The sequence below is a fragment of the Carya illinoinensis genome, chromosome 8 (assembly GCF_018687715.1).
Source record: "Carya illinoinensis cultivar Pawnee chromosome 8, C.illinoinensisPawnee_v1, whole genome shotgun sequence".
Classification (NCBI taxonomy): Eukaryota; Viridiplantae; Streptophyta; class Magnoliopsida; order Fagales; family Juglandaceae; genus Carya; species Carya illinoinensis.
Window position 1 is genome coordinate 14,739,833 of NC_056759.1, and position 17,319 is coordinate 14,757,151.

The following is a 17,319-nucleotide window of genomic DNA, read 5'->3' on the forward strand; positions in this document are numbered from 1 at the left end:
AATATTGGACTAATTCTACAATTATTGCCAAGCTATTACAAGCTAACACTACTAAAATTACGTAAATAATCATTAAGAGGAATTTTGTTGGTCTTACGTACGTACGCGTGTAGGCCGATAGTTGCTTATCTTGAAGCTATAATTAATTAGTCATGTCTTCCTTAATTCAGAGAAACAATCCATAGCTTCTCGAATCATGTATCTTAGTCCCATTATTAAGCAAAGGTACTCGATCTTCTGAGAGAGTACCAATAATCCAACCACGCAACAAACAATTTTAAATTTTCTCAAATGTATTTTGGATTGAGTTCTTTGCATTAGCTGGATGATCTGTGCAAGAAACTGCATGCCGAACCGGCATGCATGGTTGTACATCATGATAGAAAACCCATGCACAAGGTAATAGTCCCGCTTTAATGGAAGAGTGACAAAGTTTTAAGTCCTACATTGATGGAAGTTGTATAGGTTAGGGTACTTAGCCTTACGGCTGTGTCTGATACCATGAAAAACGATTTATGAGGAGTCGTTTGCATTTGGCAGTTAACTCTTCTTAAATAGAGAGGTTGTCGTCCATTCAATTCGTATATATATAGCTAACCAATAATAATTACAAGAGGTACTCGAGCAGTAAAAGAAAAAAATTGAAAGAAAGCACAGAAAGAATACAACGTCAGTACGTCATTAATTATCTTGGTGCTGGAGATATTAATTGTAGCAGGATTTTATTTCCCTCGAGTATTCAGATATATATATGGGAGTGGCTCCCACTCGGGACTGAAATTTGAATCCTTATAAATGTTAAAAAAAAAAAAATTATATATTTTAAAAATATTTTTAAATATTTTAAAAAATAAAATAAAATTCACTAAATCAATAAAAACTACTTACGTAATCATTAAATTAAAAAAAAATAAAAAATTCAAAAGACATACTCGAGACCATTATCAAAATTTCAAACATTTCTACAATTAATATACATATATATATATATATATATATTTATGTATGTATGTATGTACACACACATAGTTGTACTGCAGTGGCAATTGCCACCTCTAGAGCTATCGAAATTAAATCGTTCCAGCGCGGGGCCGCACGCACCAATGTGCGACCGGTGATCCTGCGACCAGCCCCACCATGTCCTCGGACTACCCTTTTAATTTCTTGTGGCCTGCGGCACCCTAGGTAGGCACTTTGTTTTGATTTTATTTTTATTTTTTTAATAAATTTGTGTAATTCTATATGGATGAATCTATTTTATTTACGACAAAAACATTGACAAGACGGCTTTTGGTTGATGTAAAAGTCTCAATATTTACACTCTATCACGTTAATAATTTAAGATTAATTATAAAAAATAACTCAAACCATTTTTATTGGTCTTGCCAAAGATATATAATAAAGTTGAAAATTGCATGAAACAGATCAATCTGGATCTTTCAGAGTTTCTACATAAATATTAAGGTAAGCACATAAAATGAGTCTCAAAACATCACTCGATAAATACTATAGAGATAGTTTATGTGCCTATTTCTTGTGTGCTTTGGGCCCTAGAGTTTGGATTAGGAGTCAAATATCCAAACAAACTAAAGAGACCAAAAATAAATTTATCTAGCTACCATTGAGATTTGTTGAGGCCATCCTATCTTTAGAGCACTTTAATTAGCTTCACATTGATGTAGATTCCCAAATGGTAGTCAAAAAAGAAATATTTTAGTCATAAAGAGATTGTACGAAAGTAAACTCACAAATTGAAGTAACTTGGTATAGTATGTCAGATTGTAAAGTTAATTTTATTGTATAGTAGATCTAATGGATCACATAAAATCACTTCAAGTTGTGAATATTTTTATATAATCTTTTTTATCTGCAGCACTTCTCAATCAATGGTGTGTGGGGGTGTGTGCAAATAAAATTTTTCATATTTATATATAAAATTACCTAATTGTAGAAATATTTTGCTGAATTCCCATTAATTTCATTCAAACGTCATCAAGAAGCTAGCCTTTTCTTTTCTTTACTCCTCCTCCTCCTCCTCCTCCTCTTCTTCTTCTTCTTTTATTTTTTGAATCATAGCCTTATAATTATTAATTCCATGTAGGGCGGTTTGATCTTAATTTAAAGAGGTTGCTTGCACGAGTGCCACATCCAATCCTAATGCTCCCAAAAGCACTGAGAATAACATGAAAACTGAAAGAATTACATTTAACACAAACAATAATAAAGTTTAAAGGCGCATGCAGCTTCAATGCTTGGTTTGGTGGAAGTGGGGATTATTCTTAAATTAGATCAGTATAACTTGGGTCCTAATCAAATGGATTCTTTTCTGCACTCTCATAAATATCACTTCAGCCTTACACCTTTCTGTTTCGATGCAGGTATCTATCTTGGGTCTTAATCGATGGGTTTTTGAAGTTTACGTGGTCATCATCATCATCAAATAAATTAGATTTCCCACCAGCTCTTTCTTTAAGCTCCCCCCCACTGGCAATCTCTCTGCATATTGTTTTCTAGTGCTCTTCTCCTACTTTAGTTACTAATTAAATGCATTTTAATTTGTCTTGCTCTTCTGTCCAATCATTAATTCTTGACACATAGTGATATTGCACGCACCATATGATCATAAAAGATGAACTTGTTCATGAGATGCACAATCAATACCATATAGAATTGAGATTCTAGCTTAAAGTTACTAATGGAATTGATCCAGAGCCTAAAGTAAAATTGAGATAAAAATATATAAAATGGGCTCTACATCATGATTTATTGAGTATGTAATGATGTCTGAGAAATTCACTTGAACAATTATAAATATTGTAGGGTTCATTTTACGTATCTGTTTATTTTCTATTTTAAGTCAGATTTTGGTCAAAAACTCCGAAGGATCCAAATCTACACTATATAGCTCGATCCGTCCACTTCTCAACTCACTTTAATTTTTAAACAACGGTGCAATCGATCGAATAGTTTTTTTTTTTTTTTACCCTAAATATTAGAGATAGCCAGGCACCTTAATTAGATTAATTTTCTCCTTCGTCTTGATTTCTTTTTTTCTTTTTTTCTTTTTTTATTTTTATTTTTATCATCAATGATATTACCCATTAATGTAACACGTACATTTGAATTGATTTTCCATCATTTTCATATATATATGAAAAGTAGTCTAGATGCTAAAACAAAGTTTCTCTTGGAACCATATAAAACAAATAGAGTTGGGGCCTGGAATATGCTTTTAGTAAAAGAAGAAACAAGCTAGCTAGCTAGCCAGCCCTTCTTAAAATAATGCCTGACGGGAAACCAATTACTAAGTGGAAAAGCCTACTGTTTATAAAAAAAGAAAAGATCCTCCTACAAGAAGCTTTTTATAATCTCTAAGTACCATTATTAAAATGTGAAAAGTAATTAAAGCTAAAAAAGAATTATACAATAATATATGAAGCCTTGGAGCTTCTGAAAGGGGGAATCTAGCTATCTAGCTAGCTTTTTATAATTTTGGTGTGCTTTGTTTTCTGTTTTAAGCTTGCTTAATGGAGTTTGCCTCCCCAACATCATCAGTAAACAATGATCAGCTGCTGGATCAGAGATGATTTCTTTTGATTGGAGTATTCAGCAAAGTTATTGGGTATATTTATGGGACAAACCAATAATTATTGCAAGTAAAGACGGCAACTTTTTAGTCACAAGTTACCAAAACCATGACTTTTTTTTGGTGCAACAACACATGAGCTTCAATGCTCCATAAGTTTAGAGAGATTGGTTATAACTGCAATGGAGAAAGTCATTTAATAGAGGTCATAGTAAATTTGGATCACTAAGTTTCATGTGACAGTAAGGAGATCATAAGAATAAGTCACTAACAAATAATCGCGACCATTTTATATTTTTTACGATGAATTTAAATATACAAAAAATCATTTTTCTTGTAACTAGGATAAGGGAGCAGCGTCAGCCAGCTTGGACTGAGGGACTGGACTTAGGTCTTAGGTTACCCTTTCAATATTTCCCCATTACCCCCCAGTATTCAGAGGTTGCTAATTCCTAGCCATAAAGAAAAATGGAATCTCAACCACTTACCTGAATCAAAACTCATAATGACCAAAATCACATTTTGGGTAAACTTTTGACAAAATGAATCTGATGTGTGTGTTAAAGGGCATCCCATTCTCACTTCTTTTTCCTTTTTTTTTTTTTTTTTCTTTTTTTTTTTAAGTATAGTTTCTTAGGGATTTAGCTCTCCTAGATCAGTTTTTATAGTCAAGATCAATGGCAAAGAGATAGCGTATAGAGTGAGTCTCGCAACATTTCTTGGATAATATTAAATGCTTAATAAATTTTGTGAGAATCACTTTTTGTGTCTAATTTCAGGCTTTTTTTTTTTTTGAAAAATCTCCTGTCTCACGCATTCCACATACCTTCTTCCTCCACGATTTATATCTCAATTCATCAACTTCCTTCTAGGGTTCTCCTCATCACCACTTCGAAGTGGTTGTGCTCGATCTCTAACCCCTCTTACGAACATCAAAAGTGAGTCACTAATCCTTCAGCGACTCACTTTTGCCGTTTTGTGCTCTATGCTCGTGAAGGCTTTACATGTCTCTGGCAAATCTCTTTGCGAATCATCCAGACCTATTATAACAATTTCAATCTATTAATATATGTTATCATTTGCAAGGGGAAAAGAAAAACGATTCTGCTGTTTGTTGGTTGCTATAAGAGAACAGATAAGCACCATAGCAAATGAAAAGAGATTTATGTTATTTAATTTGGACTTGGAGTAGGGCCAGTTCGACCCATTTTCCAACCTTGTCGAGTTCTTCAGGTGTGTCTGAAATTTTCAATCTCTTTTCATCAGCCATGATTTGTCAAAAATGTACAATATATATCTTTTCTTTATTATACAACCCGTGATATATAACTAGCCCTGTCAATTTTACATATTCTCTTTTCTTTTCATCTTAGATATTTTGCATGCATGCCATCAATTATTTTTGAGAAAAAAAAAAAAAAAGAAAGAAAAGAAGAAGAAGCCACGCATAGTGGTAATAACAAGAAGAAATTAGACTTTTTCGGTACCATGCATGCAGTCCTTGACAAGGGCATAGTGATCAGAAAATGGACCCTTTACCAGCAATGAATTCCGTTGAAAATTGAATCCCCACATGAACAATACCGAATTATGACTTGCCAATAAAATGGTAGGGGTCCCCCGGAAAATGCCTGTTCCTTTCGTATCCAATTAGGAAATTTCATTTCCGAGGAAAAATCCAATTCAAAAGTTGGCCGGGACTTTGCTTAATTCCGTCCCTCAATACCCCATTAATTGAAAGCAACACCAACTTGAGTTACCATGATTAGAGTCTTAGGTAATTACTGTGAAAACGCATAGGATTCCATTTTTCATGTAAAAAAGAGTACTGCAAGTGTGTGTGTGTGTGTTTATGCCAACATTAGTTTAAGTTGAAAATGTAAGTGGCTTTACCTAATGTCATTGTCACCCATTTATATATTAAGGTGCTTTTGTAAGTATATTCTACCTAACTTCACTATCTTTAGACTTCCAGCCTTTGAGATACCACAATTAAAGACCAAACAACTTAAAATAAATGCCTAAGAAAATGACACGAAGTAACGAATTAGGGGCCCATTAAATGCTCATCTTACCGCACTAGCTAGTGGCTGCATGTACGTGCCTTGTGCCAACCCTACTGGAGAAGTATTAGCTTACCAAGATTGAGATATTACAATATCATTTCTCAAAATATATAAAAATGGAGATCCATGGGAGGAAAGGCGATGCTTCTCTTTTGCAACTTTTTAACAAGGTGGGATTGAAAAGGTGGTTTTGTTACAGAGTGATGTTATCTCCTCACCATAATAACGGCTTTTGATTCGTTTTTCCTTTATCCATAATGCTGCTTCTGCTTATATGACTCTCTCAAGGGTCGAGGAAAAGGCGAAAGTTTTAGGCTACGTTTGGGTTGGGTAGTGAAGTCTTCTGAGAACAGTCTAGTACTACTATTGATTATTTTATCATTAATTTTCACTATTTTTTACGACTATTCGTTATTATTTAATATTTTATCGTTACTCTTTCACTATTATTCACATAATATTTCAAATCATCTCACTATCTAAATGTAATCTTAGTATCACAATGCAAGACCAACTATTCATTTTAGGATAACATAAAAACCATACATCTTATCTTATTTAAACGTGTTATTTAATTATTAGTGTACGTGATGGGAGATGTCAATTTATGTTTAAGATGAAAAATACATTTTTCTTAATGCAAAGCTATGATTATTGGCATTATATATAATTACAAGCGATAAGTTATAGGTCACAAAATTTTTTAAAAAAGAAATATTTTCTTATTACAAATTCATCAATCTGACATATTATAATAAATAATATCAATTTATGGACTTATTTTAATAAGATTTTTTTGTAAACCTAACATTTCTAGTAAACAAACAAATGATAAAGAGTTATTTCCTTTGACCTCGTTTTACCTTGGGAAGTATCAGACCTCCAAAGACACTAATAAGTCTAAAATTTATTAGATTAAATTGTAATTGGGACAAGCTAAAGAGATTGTAGATGAAAAAATAATTGGGAATCGATCTATACCGTTTAAAAATATGTAATTCTTGTGCACTCTTTTAAAAAAGTAGAAGAAATATGAGACTCAATGATACAAATCAATTTTTTTTTTTAAATAAATTTTACTTTTTTAAAAAGAGATGACATGGTTGTTCTAAAATGTATCTACCATTGCTTAATTATACTAATTTCAAAGCCCTCGTAAAGACACTCAAGCTCCCTTCAACCTTCAGCAATATGAGAATTACTACTTCAGACTGCACCCATTAGCACTACATTAATAGAAGTGGTTTTTGAAACGAAAATTTTTGTTTCAAAAAATTGTGATTTTTCATCTCAAAATATTTCTTGGGACGAAAAAAAACCATCTCAAGGTCTTTCCAATAACAGTGTCCAAAAAGATATTTTAGGACAAAAATATTAATTTCATCCCAAAAAAATATCTTTTAGGACAAAATTGAGCAAAACTATTTGATCACATTTAAACGAAGTTTTTTTTTTTTTTTTGAGACGATTGAATTTCGTCCCAAAATTACGTTAGAACGGTACAAACTTGACGTTCGAATGCCAAGTAGGTTTGAACGTGTCCTTCATAAGTGCTTGATTGATACCAGTTTGTTCAACCAAATTGGCATGAATGAACGTTCGAACAAATTTGATAGTTGAACTATAAAATATGTTTGAATGACGTTCGATCGGACCATGATATGAACGAACGATTTGTTATGAGATGACGTTCGGACATTTATTTCATGTTCGATTATTTCATTCAAACAGTTTCAAGTACCATTCGAACGTTCAATACTAATTATATTTGAATGTTCTATATCAATGTTTGAATGGTTTTACCTATTTTGTTTGAATGGTTTTTTATCATTCGAACAGTAATTATTTTTTTTATCCAATAATAAGAAACTAAGTAGGCATACATAATATTTTTTTTTAAAATGCATTACAATTTGTTCAATACCCATAAAAGTAGCCTAATAAGTGCGAACTAAATAAATAAAGCAGTAGTATTAGAGTTCTTTATATAGAAATAGATCCCAAAATCTATACTTATGATTTAAATCAGTTGCCTGGATGCCTAAACTGTTATATAAGTATTTGCATTTGGAGTTGCACTTCTCTCCTGAATTCTTATTGTTGTTGTTCTTGTTATTCCACGCACATATCCATATCTGCTTGTTTCGTCAATTGAGCCTCTAACACAAGTTGCTTTATAGTCAATTTTTCAATCTTAGAATTTGCTTTCTCTAACGCTCTAGAGTTGTTAGAGGCAAATCCAAATGATGAGGAAGAGTTAGAAGACTTTACATAGCGACTCAAACCCTTCAAATATCCTAAACATTGACCGAGAACTTATGTAAAAATCTCAACATCACTTGTTAATGAATTTTGATCTGACATAGATTCAGTACGTAGGGCAACTATTTTATTTTACACACAAGAGAAATAATTAATATAGTAACAAATATTCAAATAGTTTAATTAAAACTTATTATAATACTTACAAAATTTTCACAAGCATTGGGATGAGTCCACTCTCCATTATGATCAATATATGATGCAGCATATAATATTGTCAGATCATAATTGGTATCGAACTTTTGTTACAAGAGACATTTGTTAATATATAAATTCATAAGAATACCTACAAATAACAAACTATATAAAATAAAAAAATGAAATAGCATTACCAATTTTTTAGAGAGATAATGGAAAGATCTTGACTCTGCATGATGATGAATCTTCAACTTTAGTATATTTCTTTTATTTATAGAACTTCACTCCTGTATAGAAGTTGTAAATATTAAGAAGTGAAAATTATCAATAGAATACGTAAAAAATTCATTTAATTTACCTTATATGATAGATCCTCAAATATGTCACAAACTTTTTCCCAATTGAAAGGTCAGATACTTGAAAAAGATGTTGGTGTGCATCTTCCTTGTTCTCAAATTTATTATAATACTCATGATGCCTTGCCTTATATTTGCATAATGCATTACCAATAAGCTCATCGATAGCCTTATGCTCCTCTCTCTACCGAGTTTGTAAGCATTCAAAAGCTAGGAACTCAAAAGCCAAACAGTTGATCGGTTCACCATACGTTCGCACTAAATTTAATTTTAGCATTCAAGCATGTATGTTTCACGTTTGAACGGTGTTGTAAACATTATAATGTTCGAAGAGTTAGGGATTCAATCAAATTGTTTAATAGAAAACAATTTCTCATTATTTTAATTAGTATATAATTTTGTGAATATTCATATATTATATTTTATTACTATTTTTGCATGTATATTTTATTTTTTAAAATTCAAGTTGATAATGTCTTATATGGGATATAAGTGTGGCTAACCAAGGCAATTTTCCATCGAAATAATTCGAGAAATGACTATTTTATTAGAGAGTCAAGTGAAGATTTATGACTTTCTAACTCTTATCTAGGAGGATCATTCCTTGACATTAGTTTTCATTGATTGTGGTTATATACCAATCCTAAACTAGAAGGACGAAGCATGGGACCTCATTTCTTATATTTACATAATCACTGAGTTTTATAAAGAACTTAGTGGTGCCAATCCAAATGAGGGAGGGCATACATGATCTCGATCCAAGGAGCTTCAATTATATTTTCAATGGATAGACTCATTGATTTTATTACTGTTCCACGATTGTGTACTTCACATCCGAATGTGATGCCTAGAGAGTCTCCAGCTTCGGGTGATAGGGATATGGCTAAGGATGAGGGATCTTATACAGATGAACTCGATGGCCTCTTTGATCATGAGGTGAGGTAGTTAGTTGTTGGTCCAGATGCTCCTCCCTATGATATAATGAAGAGTATCAAACAAGTAGATCTATCTAGTTTATTCAAGATCATGAACTTGATTATTGCCAACAACATTGATCCTCAACAGTACAAAACAGAGGTTGGCATGTCACTCATGGGGTTCCTATCGACCTAACGGGTTATATCTTTGATAGTATTCGATTAGAGGACCTGTTCATTACGACATATATATTGCCATTTCAGATCCCGATAACAAGATCTATGCTACCTGTCGGGGTCTTGCCAGATATTACTGAGCGTGTCCAGGAACCGATGGGACTGATCAACTCCTCCACCCTATTAGGAAGCATAGGACACTAGAGACTTCATCTTCGTGGTCCTATTTTAGACCCAATCGATACTAAGAGAGATGCACACCTGGGAGATTGTGGAGTACCGGCCGATGAGATATCCACGCAAGTCAAGGCATCGCACATAGCTACTCGTGAGGAGATGTCAGATATAGTGCATGCAGAGATCAACAAATAGACCTTAGCAGTGATTGATGCAGTGCCTTTGGAGATTTGTACTGCCATGTCTAACTTACATACTGATATTAATGCTAGCATCTCTTACTTACGTATAGAGATTAATGGTAGCATTCTTGACTTACGTACAGAGATTGATATCATGTCTGCGACTCAGGTTACGATCAGTACTTGACTGATGCAGCTAAAGACACGCCTAGCTATAGTCGTGGATGTGTGCTGAGAGTTGGGATGTTAGTAGTTTATATCTTTTATTTATATATATTTTTTTTGTTTTAGTATGGACAATATTTAACTGGTGTTTTGTAAATTTAATTTAATTATGAATTGAATAATTTTTGTCTTTTATAAATTAATTATTAATTTTTATTATTTATATTATTTAATTGCTCATTTTTATATTAATAAAATTTTTATCCATAATTAAGTAAGGTATTTTGTGGCCATCAATAATTGTAAAAATTCTGGAACTATTCAAACAAAATATATCATTTTCGAACATTCCTCCATTTCCTCTAGATATTTCTACAATAAATCTTCATTCAAACTCTTTATTTTACATTTGAACATTGATTAACATATTCATTTGAACGGTATAATAATTTGTTTGAACAAGTAAGTTAATGTTCCACTAAATTTATTAACTTAACCTGCCAATTTTCCATTCAATTATATATAATATTTGTTCGAACATTGATTAGTTTTGACATTCAAACGCTATTGTGTGTTGTTTGAACGGTAAGTCGATGTTCCACTAAATTTTGTCACTTAACGTCCCAAATTATCGTTCGTGCATATTTAATATCAGTTCAAATATTTATTTTATTTTGTTCAAACATTTTTTGTCAATGTTCGAATGGTTAGTTTATTAGGAATGAAATTTTTCACCCCTACATATACCGTTCAAATAATAGTTCAAACAGTAAACACTTTCCCTCATTTTTTAGAAAAGAAATTTGAATTTTTCCCTTCCATCTCATTTTTGAGAACCTTTTTTTGGGTTCCTAAACAAAGATCATTCCAAAAACAAATTTTTTACAGAAACTCTTTAGAACGGAAGCTCCGTTCTCATGCGTATAATGGCCACAAATAAACTTATGACACATAAGCAATTTTCATAAAAGTCACATGAGCCGTATTATAGGGAAGTAAAATCAAAACTAAAGAAACGTAATGTCTATTTTCTTATGAAGACACAAACCTGCTCATCCACTCTACCCACGCCGCATGACCTTCATACCGATGCAAGAGTTCTAGACTGGTGCACCTGTTCAGGCAGTCACACCTCCAGACCAAGAGATCCCTTCAAATTATCAAAAACCATGACGCCCCGTCTTCTCCGACTTCCTCGATTTCCTACCTCGCCGAGGCAACAATGGTGAATTGGACTTACTTTCCTCGTCTCCATTAACACAGTGATTCTAAACTTTTGTAGGGTCTGTAGCACCAATAGTACTACTTTTGTATCCATTAATAAGCTTAACACCGAGGACCCAAATTCTTCGCCAATTAGCTTCGATGAAAGCAGAGCAAAATAAAAATCTCTAATCTAAAATTCAGATAATTTCTAGAATTCATCAAAAACTCAATTCACTAAATCTCCTAAATATTAAGAACTATCAAACCGTACCCCAAAAAATTTCAAAACTTTGAGGTTGATTCATGTAAATTACAGCCTTTTTCCAGTGCTCCGTCATCTTCCATGCACCATCCATCCCACCTTCAGTTTTTTTCCCTTATAAGGAGAACCGCACAAGCCTCCGTCATCTTTTTAGCTATTCAAGCTTTCTTTAGCTCATTCAAGTTATTGGATTTTCTTCGTAAGTCAGAACCCTACCTCACAATAAACATACAAATAGCCACTTGAATAGACTAAAATTGCAATCCCAGATTTTAGCTTTTTTGGTGAGGCCAATTTCTCGTGGTTGTGTGTGTGTGTGAGTGAGAGAGAGAGAGAAAGAGAGAGAGAGAGGTTTCGCTCGACAGAAGAGTGACAACTTTGTTTCCATATGGTGCGGTCACATTGTTGTTAAGATGTGGTATCTATGCGGCATATCTTTATTGGAGTCCATTATTTGGGAGAGATCCGTTTAGCCGGCGAGAAATTATTCTCAATTTTTTATTGTAGTGTAGGTAGTTTATTGGTAATGGATATTGCATGAATTACGTGTATATATAAAATCACAATATGTTGTCAATTATTGGTATTTCTTAAACGATCCAAATTAAGACGGTACACGACAGCTAGTGCCATACAGAAAATAAACTGAAAATTCATTAACTGCTATTGCACTCCGAAACATTGACTGAACCAGAGGTTGGTTCCAATGTCTCTAACAAAACACAGAAAAGCAGCAAAAAAGAAAGGAAAAAAAAATCAAAAACAAAAAAACGAAAAAAAATAAAAATAAATAAAAAGCCACCTAACTAACGGCCAGTAGCGAGGGGGCTAACGGCGGATTCCTTGCAGGGACTGGGCGGAATGCTGTTCTTTCGCGATGCAACAAGCCGTTGTACCAAGTTCTCGATCCTCTGCCCGTTAGTCTCCGTCAGTAACCGCTTCCCGCCAAACGGTAACGATTCCACCCCCCTTTCTTTCAGCACCTCCTCCTGCTCCTCCATTCTCGGCCCCATCACTTCTTCCCTTAACAAACCGTTCGCCTGCCCACGTTTCATCACGTCAGTAAAACAGAAGAAAAATCGCAAATGTGTTTGGTTGCCAAGAAAAACTAGTAAAACAGAACGTTTAATCATGAGAAATCTCAAATTCACTTTAACCGTACCAAGTAATTATAACAGACCAGCTTATAGTGGAGTATGCTCTCTTTTTATTTTTTATTTTTTTTAATGTTTCTGGTTTTCTAGCCATCCAAACAGATCGATCCGATTCCTAGAGTAAAGCAAAGAATGTAAAACAGTGTACACCGTACCTGAATTCTCACGTAGTCCGTACTATTCCAGCAGAAGGCGTTCCCCAGCATCTGGTCGATTGTCTCGGAAACTCCATCAAGCACAATGTCAACCACCGAAGACGTCGAGCACTCACCGTTATAACGGACTACTTTCTGTCCACGGCTAGCACCACTCGATGGGCCGTTACCTAGCGATAGAACCAACAGATCCTCGACGCCGTTTACGGAAGGGAAATCGCGCTTGTTGTGGAGCACGTGTGTGACAGCCGCTGCCGTTGGGTTGTTCATCACAAGGCCGCCGTCGACAGCGGAGCAGGACGTCTTGCCGTCAACGGATGTCAGATTAAACGGCTTGAAGAGGCTCGGTGTGGCTGATGTGGCACGGCACACCTTCCAGAGCTCAAAGTTGAAGCTCTGCGACTCGGACGCGTCGGCTCTGGAGAAAACGAAGGGAGCCGAGCTCTTGAGGTCGAAGCAAGGAATGAGGATAGGCTTACACGTGTCCTTCAAGGTCAAGACCGTGCCGTCTTGTCTCTTGAACACTTCCTTGAGCACCTTGTCCATGCTCTTACCGGAGTATCTCCGGCGCCGGCGAAATACTCCGGCAAGACTGAGTTTGAAGAGTTCAGAGTTTCTGGCAGAGATCAGATTAACGGCGTCTCTGGCGGTAAACAGAGGGCGTCCGGTACCGTCGTCGGCGGAGAGCATGGCAGCGAGGACGGCGCCGATGCCAGTACCGGCAATGAGGTCGAAAAAATCTGCGATTCGGGCTTGAGGATCGCCGGTGTTGAGACGGATCTGATCCTCGAGGCGGATAAGGGATGCACCGGAGACAATGCCAGTGGTTCCACCGCCGTCGATGCTAAGAATACGAGTCTTCTTGGTGTGCTCGCAGTGAGATAGCCATTTCTGCTCCAGCTTGGAGAAGATCTCCAGCGTTACCTTGCTGAGTTCCATTCCTCTATATCGTTGTCTCTCTCTCTATGTATGTGCACGCTCTTCAGATAGAAAGGAAAAAAATATATCTATTGAAAAGAAAAGGAAAGCAAAAGGATAATAAGTTATCAGGGTCACAGGAGAGGGTGGGTTTTGATTGTGATTCTGCTGCTGTTAAAGAATGTGTCAGCGGGAGAAGGAAATGACTCAAATGAGGAGGAAAGGGAAGGGAAGGGCAATCACGCTTTGCAACTGAGCGCCATTAATGCATGGATGAATCACACCCGCTCTCTCTCTCCAAATCTCTCTGGGTTTGAGGGGGGAGATTCTGGTTTTTAGCACATTTGAGCCTGTGTGCTCTGAACAGGGCAGTGGAGTGAAGGAGAGGGGCTTTCGGATGCTTATATACTCCAACCATCCCTCGCTCTTTATTGTAAAGACTTAAAAAAATAGATTAAATAATTATTTAATTTTATTTGCATTTTTTCTAATTTCTAAACGAGGGTTAATTAACATGAATATTTATGTTTTCTTTGGGTTTTTCGGAGAATCTTTTTACTTACATACGTGGTTGCACTGGTTGGGGTGTCCTTGCACGTGCAACTGAGCGTGTTTCTGTCGGTTTACGGGAAGCGCTATCCTCGGCTATTTATCAGGCTCGTCTAGCTGCCGTGTTTCTTCTTTCTCGGTTATTTCTACATTACATTTATTTACTTTTTTGCTTTAGATTTACATTTTATATTACTCGAAACAAGCAACAGCGGCACAACAGAACCATCGCGGAACCAACCTGTCATGTTCTTGCCCAGAAAATTCGTTACAGCTTCATTAATTTAATTTTTCTAAGCAAATTATTTCACTTGTTTTTTGTTTTAGTTGTGTTTAATTTAAGGAGTCATATCTCTTGGATCCAATCCATTTGAGGTGTAGATGGAGTCCCTCCACCCCAATCTATTGCCTATCCAATGGTTTGGATTAGACTGGGATCGACTCTCCATCCATTTCTCCACAGAATGCCTGATTGCCCTGATTGAAAGGATGGAGGTGGCCACCCCAACCCAATCCAGTAGAGTTGGGCTACGGCGGTCCATCCAAACTTACCACTTATATGACTCTTTTGACGTGAGATTATCATGTAATGCCACTTTTTTTTATAAAAAATATTAAAAAGTTAAAAAAAAACAATAAGTTTGAGATGACCCAATAGTAATATTTTAAAAAATTTTATTTCCCTTTCAACATGAATATTTGAACCACAAATACAACATCATCTGCTTGGCCACTAAGAATTTTCAGATAAAAATTTTGAGTTTTAAGATAAAATATTAAAATATTATATTTTAATATTATTATTGTTTTGAGATTTGAAAAAGTTAAGAAAAAGTTAAATTATTTATTATATTTTGTATTGAAATTTAGAAAAGTTGTAATGATAAGATGAAAATTTTGAGTTTAAGATGAAAATTTCAAGTGGCCAAACACAACCAAATTTCAAGTATTTATAAAATGGATCTCACTAATCTCACGTGCACAAACACAAAAACACAACAAAATGATTTTCTCGTAAGTAAGCATGCTCTCCTTTTAATTTTTGAAATAAATTCTTGTATCATTTTTGCATTTTAAATTTGCACGTGGTCGGACAAAAAGATATGGGTTAAATGATTATTGGTGATTACACAACATGGCTAAGGGCTAGGTAAGAGAATATTCACAGACTGATTTTGATGAAAAATACAAGTTCAAGAATGAAAAAGCCAGATTAATCGAGATCCAAATTTAGATCAACAATTCAGGCAAGATCAGATAAACCACATGGATTAAATTAATAATTAACTTTATTTTAAATAATTTTGAAGAGCGTGCTGATAGGTCCCAACAATTTACAAATGCCGAAAATAAAGAAACAATTATCTTCGGGTGAGAATAAACCACAACTTTTTACTGAAATACTTGGTTCCTTCCCTTACTGAAACGATGGCTGCTTAAATAAGCAAAACCAAACAATACAAACCGAAATATAAGAAACTGCAACTGAAAAATAAAACTTAACAAATGTAAAACAGAATGCAAATAACAAAGCATATTTAGCGGAAGCTAACTAACGTAAAACTCGCAACACTTCATTCCTCTTCTGCACGTTGAGCTACGACCCAGTCCTGCATGCAGCTCACGTCCCTTGAGCCATGACTCAGTCCTGCATGTACTCACATAACAGCATGCACTATGCGAAGGTCCCGCCTGTTCTGCACGTTCCCTGCTGCTCATCCCCAAATACTTGGGATTCGGCTTAAGGGACTTACGTGACTTATCAATACTTCCCCCATTAAGTGGACCTTGTCCTCAAGGTCCATACTTGGACCAAATTTATTTCACAGCACCTCCACCTTGGTCAGCCTCCAATGCCTGTTGATCAGTAATTTCCTCCAGTATCACGTTGCCAGCTCCCGCATATCCTTCCAAGAGCAACAATTGTGCTTTTTGGCATTTATGTCCTGCTGTGAATCGTTCATTGCAGTTGAAACAGAGACCTTGAGCCCTTCTCCTTTGCATTTCCTCCCATGTTAAGCGCTTGATTGGAACAGCAGGTGCTGCGGAAGCTACACTAGCTGCTGGTGGAAGAGTTAGAGCTGCTCGTGTAGGTGGGGGTTGCAGTAAGAACTCCGGCTGCCGTGTAAGTTGATCGTCTCGCATCCGTGCCAAGTTAATGGCATCCTTGAGGGACTGAGGTTTAAACATCCGAATCCCGTCCGAGATTTCCGTTCGTAAACCGCCCATGAAAGTTCCCACAAGAGCTTTTTGTGTCCAGCCCCTCACACGGTTGCCCAAGCGTTCAAATTCCTTCTGGTATTCACGCAAGGACCCAGTTTGTCTGACCCTCGAAAGGGCTTCGTCGAAATCCTCGCACTCCGAAGGTCCAAAGCGTGCCCATAGTTCCTCTTCAAAATCGCTCCATGAAAGAACTCGACCTTCCTCTTGAAAAGTCCGGCGAACCCATTGCCACCACTGGTTGGCTTCTCCTTCCAAATGGTAAGATGCTAAAGAAACCTTTTGGGTTTCGGGAGTGTTTTGGAATTCGAAAAACTGGTTTACACGGTTGAACCACTCCGTCGGATCATCACCTGAAAATCGTGGAAATTCTAACTTTGCCGTTTTGGAGGATACCACAAGCCGTCCCCCATTGTGACCTTCACGGTGTTGAATACCCTGGATTGGAGGTTCTTGGTCTGCAAGGAGCACATTAGAGAGACGGTTAAGAGTCTCTTCAACATGTCGCAGTCGATCCGCCATGCCCAGCTCCATCCGGTGCAGCCCCTCTTGAACTTCACCTAGCCCAGCCTCTAAATGTTCAATTCTTTCTTTATTGGTTCCCATGTTAACCTGGCTCTGAGGCCAATGATAGGTCCCAACAATTTACAAATGCCGAAAATAAAGAAACAATTCTCTTCGGGTGAGAATAAACCACAACTTTTTACTGAAATACTTGGTTCCTTCCCTTACTGAAACGATGGCTGCTTAAATAAGCAAAACCAAACAA

At 35.8% G+C, this 17,319-nt stretch overlaps 1 protein-coding gene across 1 annotated transcript; it reads right to left on the bottom strand.

Annotated features, from left to right (window-relative positions):
- Positions 1 to 12,122: 12,122 nt before the first annotated feature.
- LOC122318035 (probable inactive patatin-like protein 9) lies at positions 12,123 to 14,171 on the bottom strand. Its single transcript, XM_043135159.1, has 2 exons — positions 12,864 to 14,171; positions 12,123 to 12,594 (listed from the first exon to the last, which is right to left on the bottom strand). Exons 1-2 carry the CDS (start codon positions 13,800 to 13,802, stop codon positions 12,361 to 12,363), a joined length of 1,173 nt encoding a protein of 390 aa, XP_042991093.1. The 5' UTR covers positions 13,803 to 14,171; the 3' UTR covers positions 12,123 to 12,360.
- Between the last annotated feature and the right edge of the window lie 3,148 nt (positions 14,172 to 17,319).

Bases quoted from the DNA above. Each gene is read 5' to 3' on its own strand.
- LOC122318035 (XM_043135159.1), bottom strand. From the start codon at position 13,802: ATGGAACTCAGCAAGGTAACGCTGGAGATCTTCTCCAAGCTGGAGCAG. The intron at 12,595-12,863 runs GTACGGTGTACA...AAACGTGGGCAG, and splicing joins CGGACTACGTGAGAATTCAG to GCGAACGGTTTGTTAAGGGA.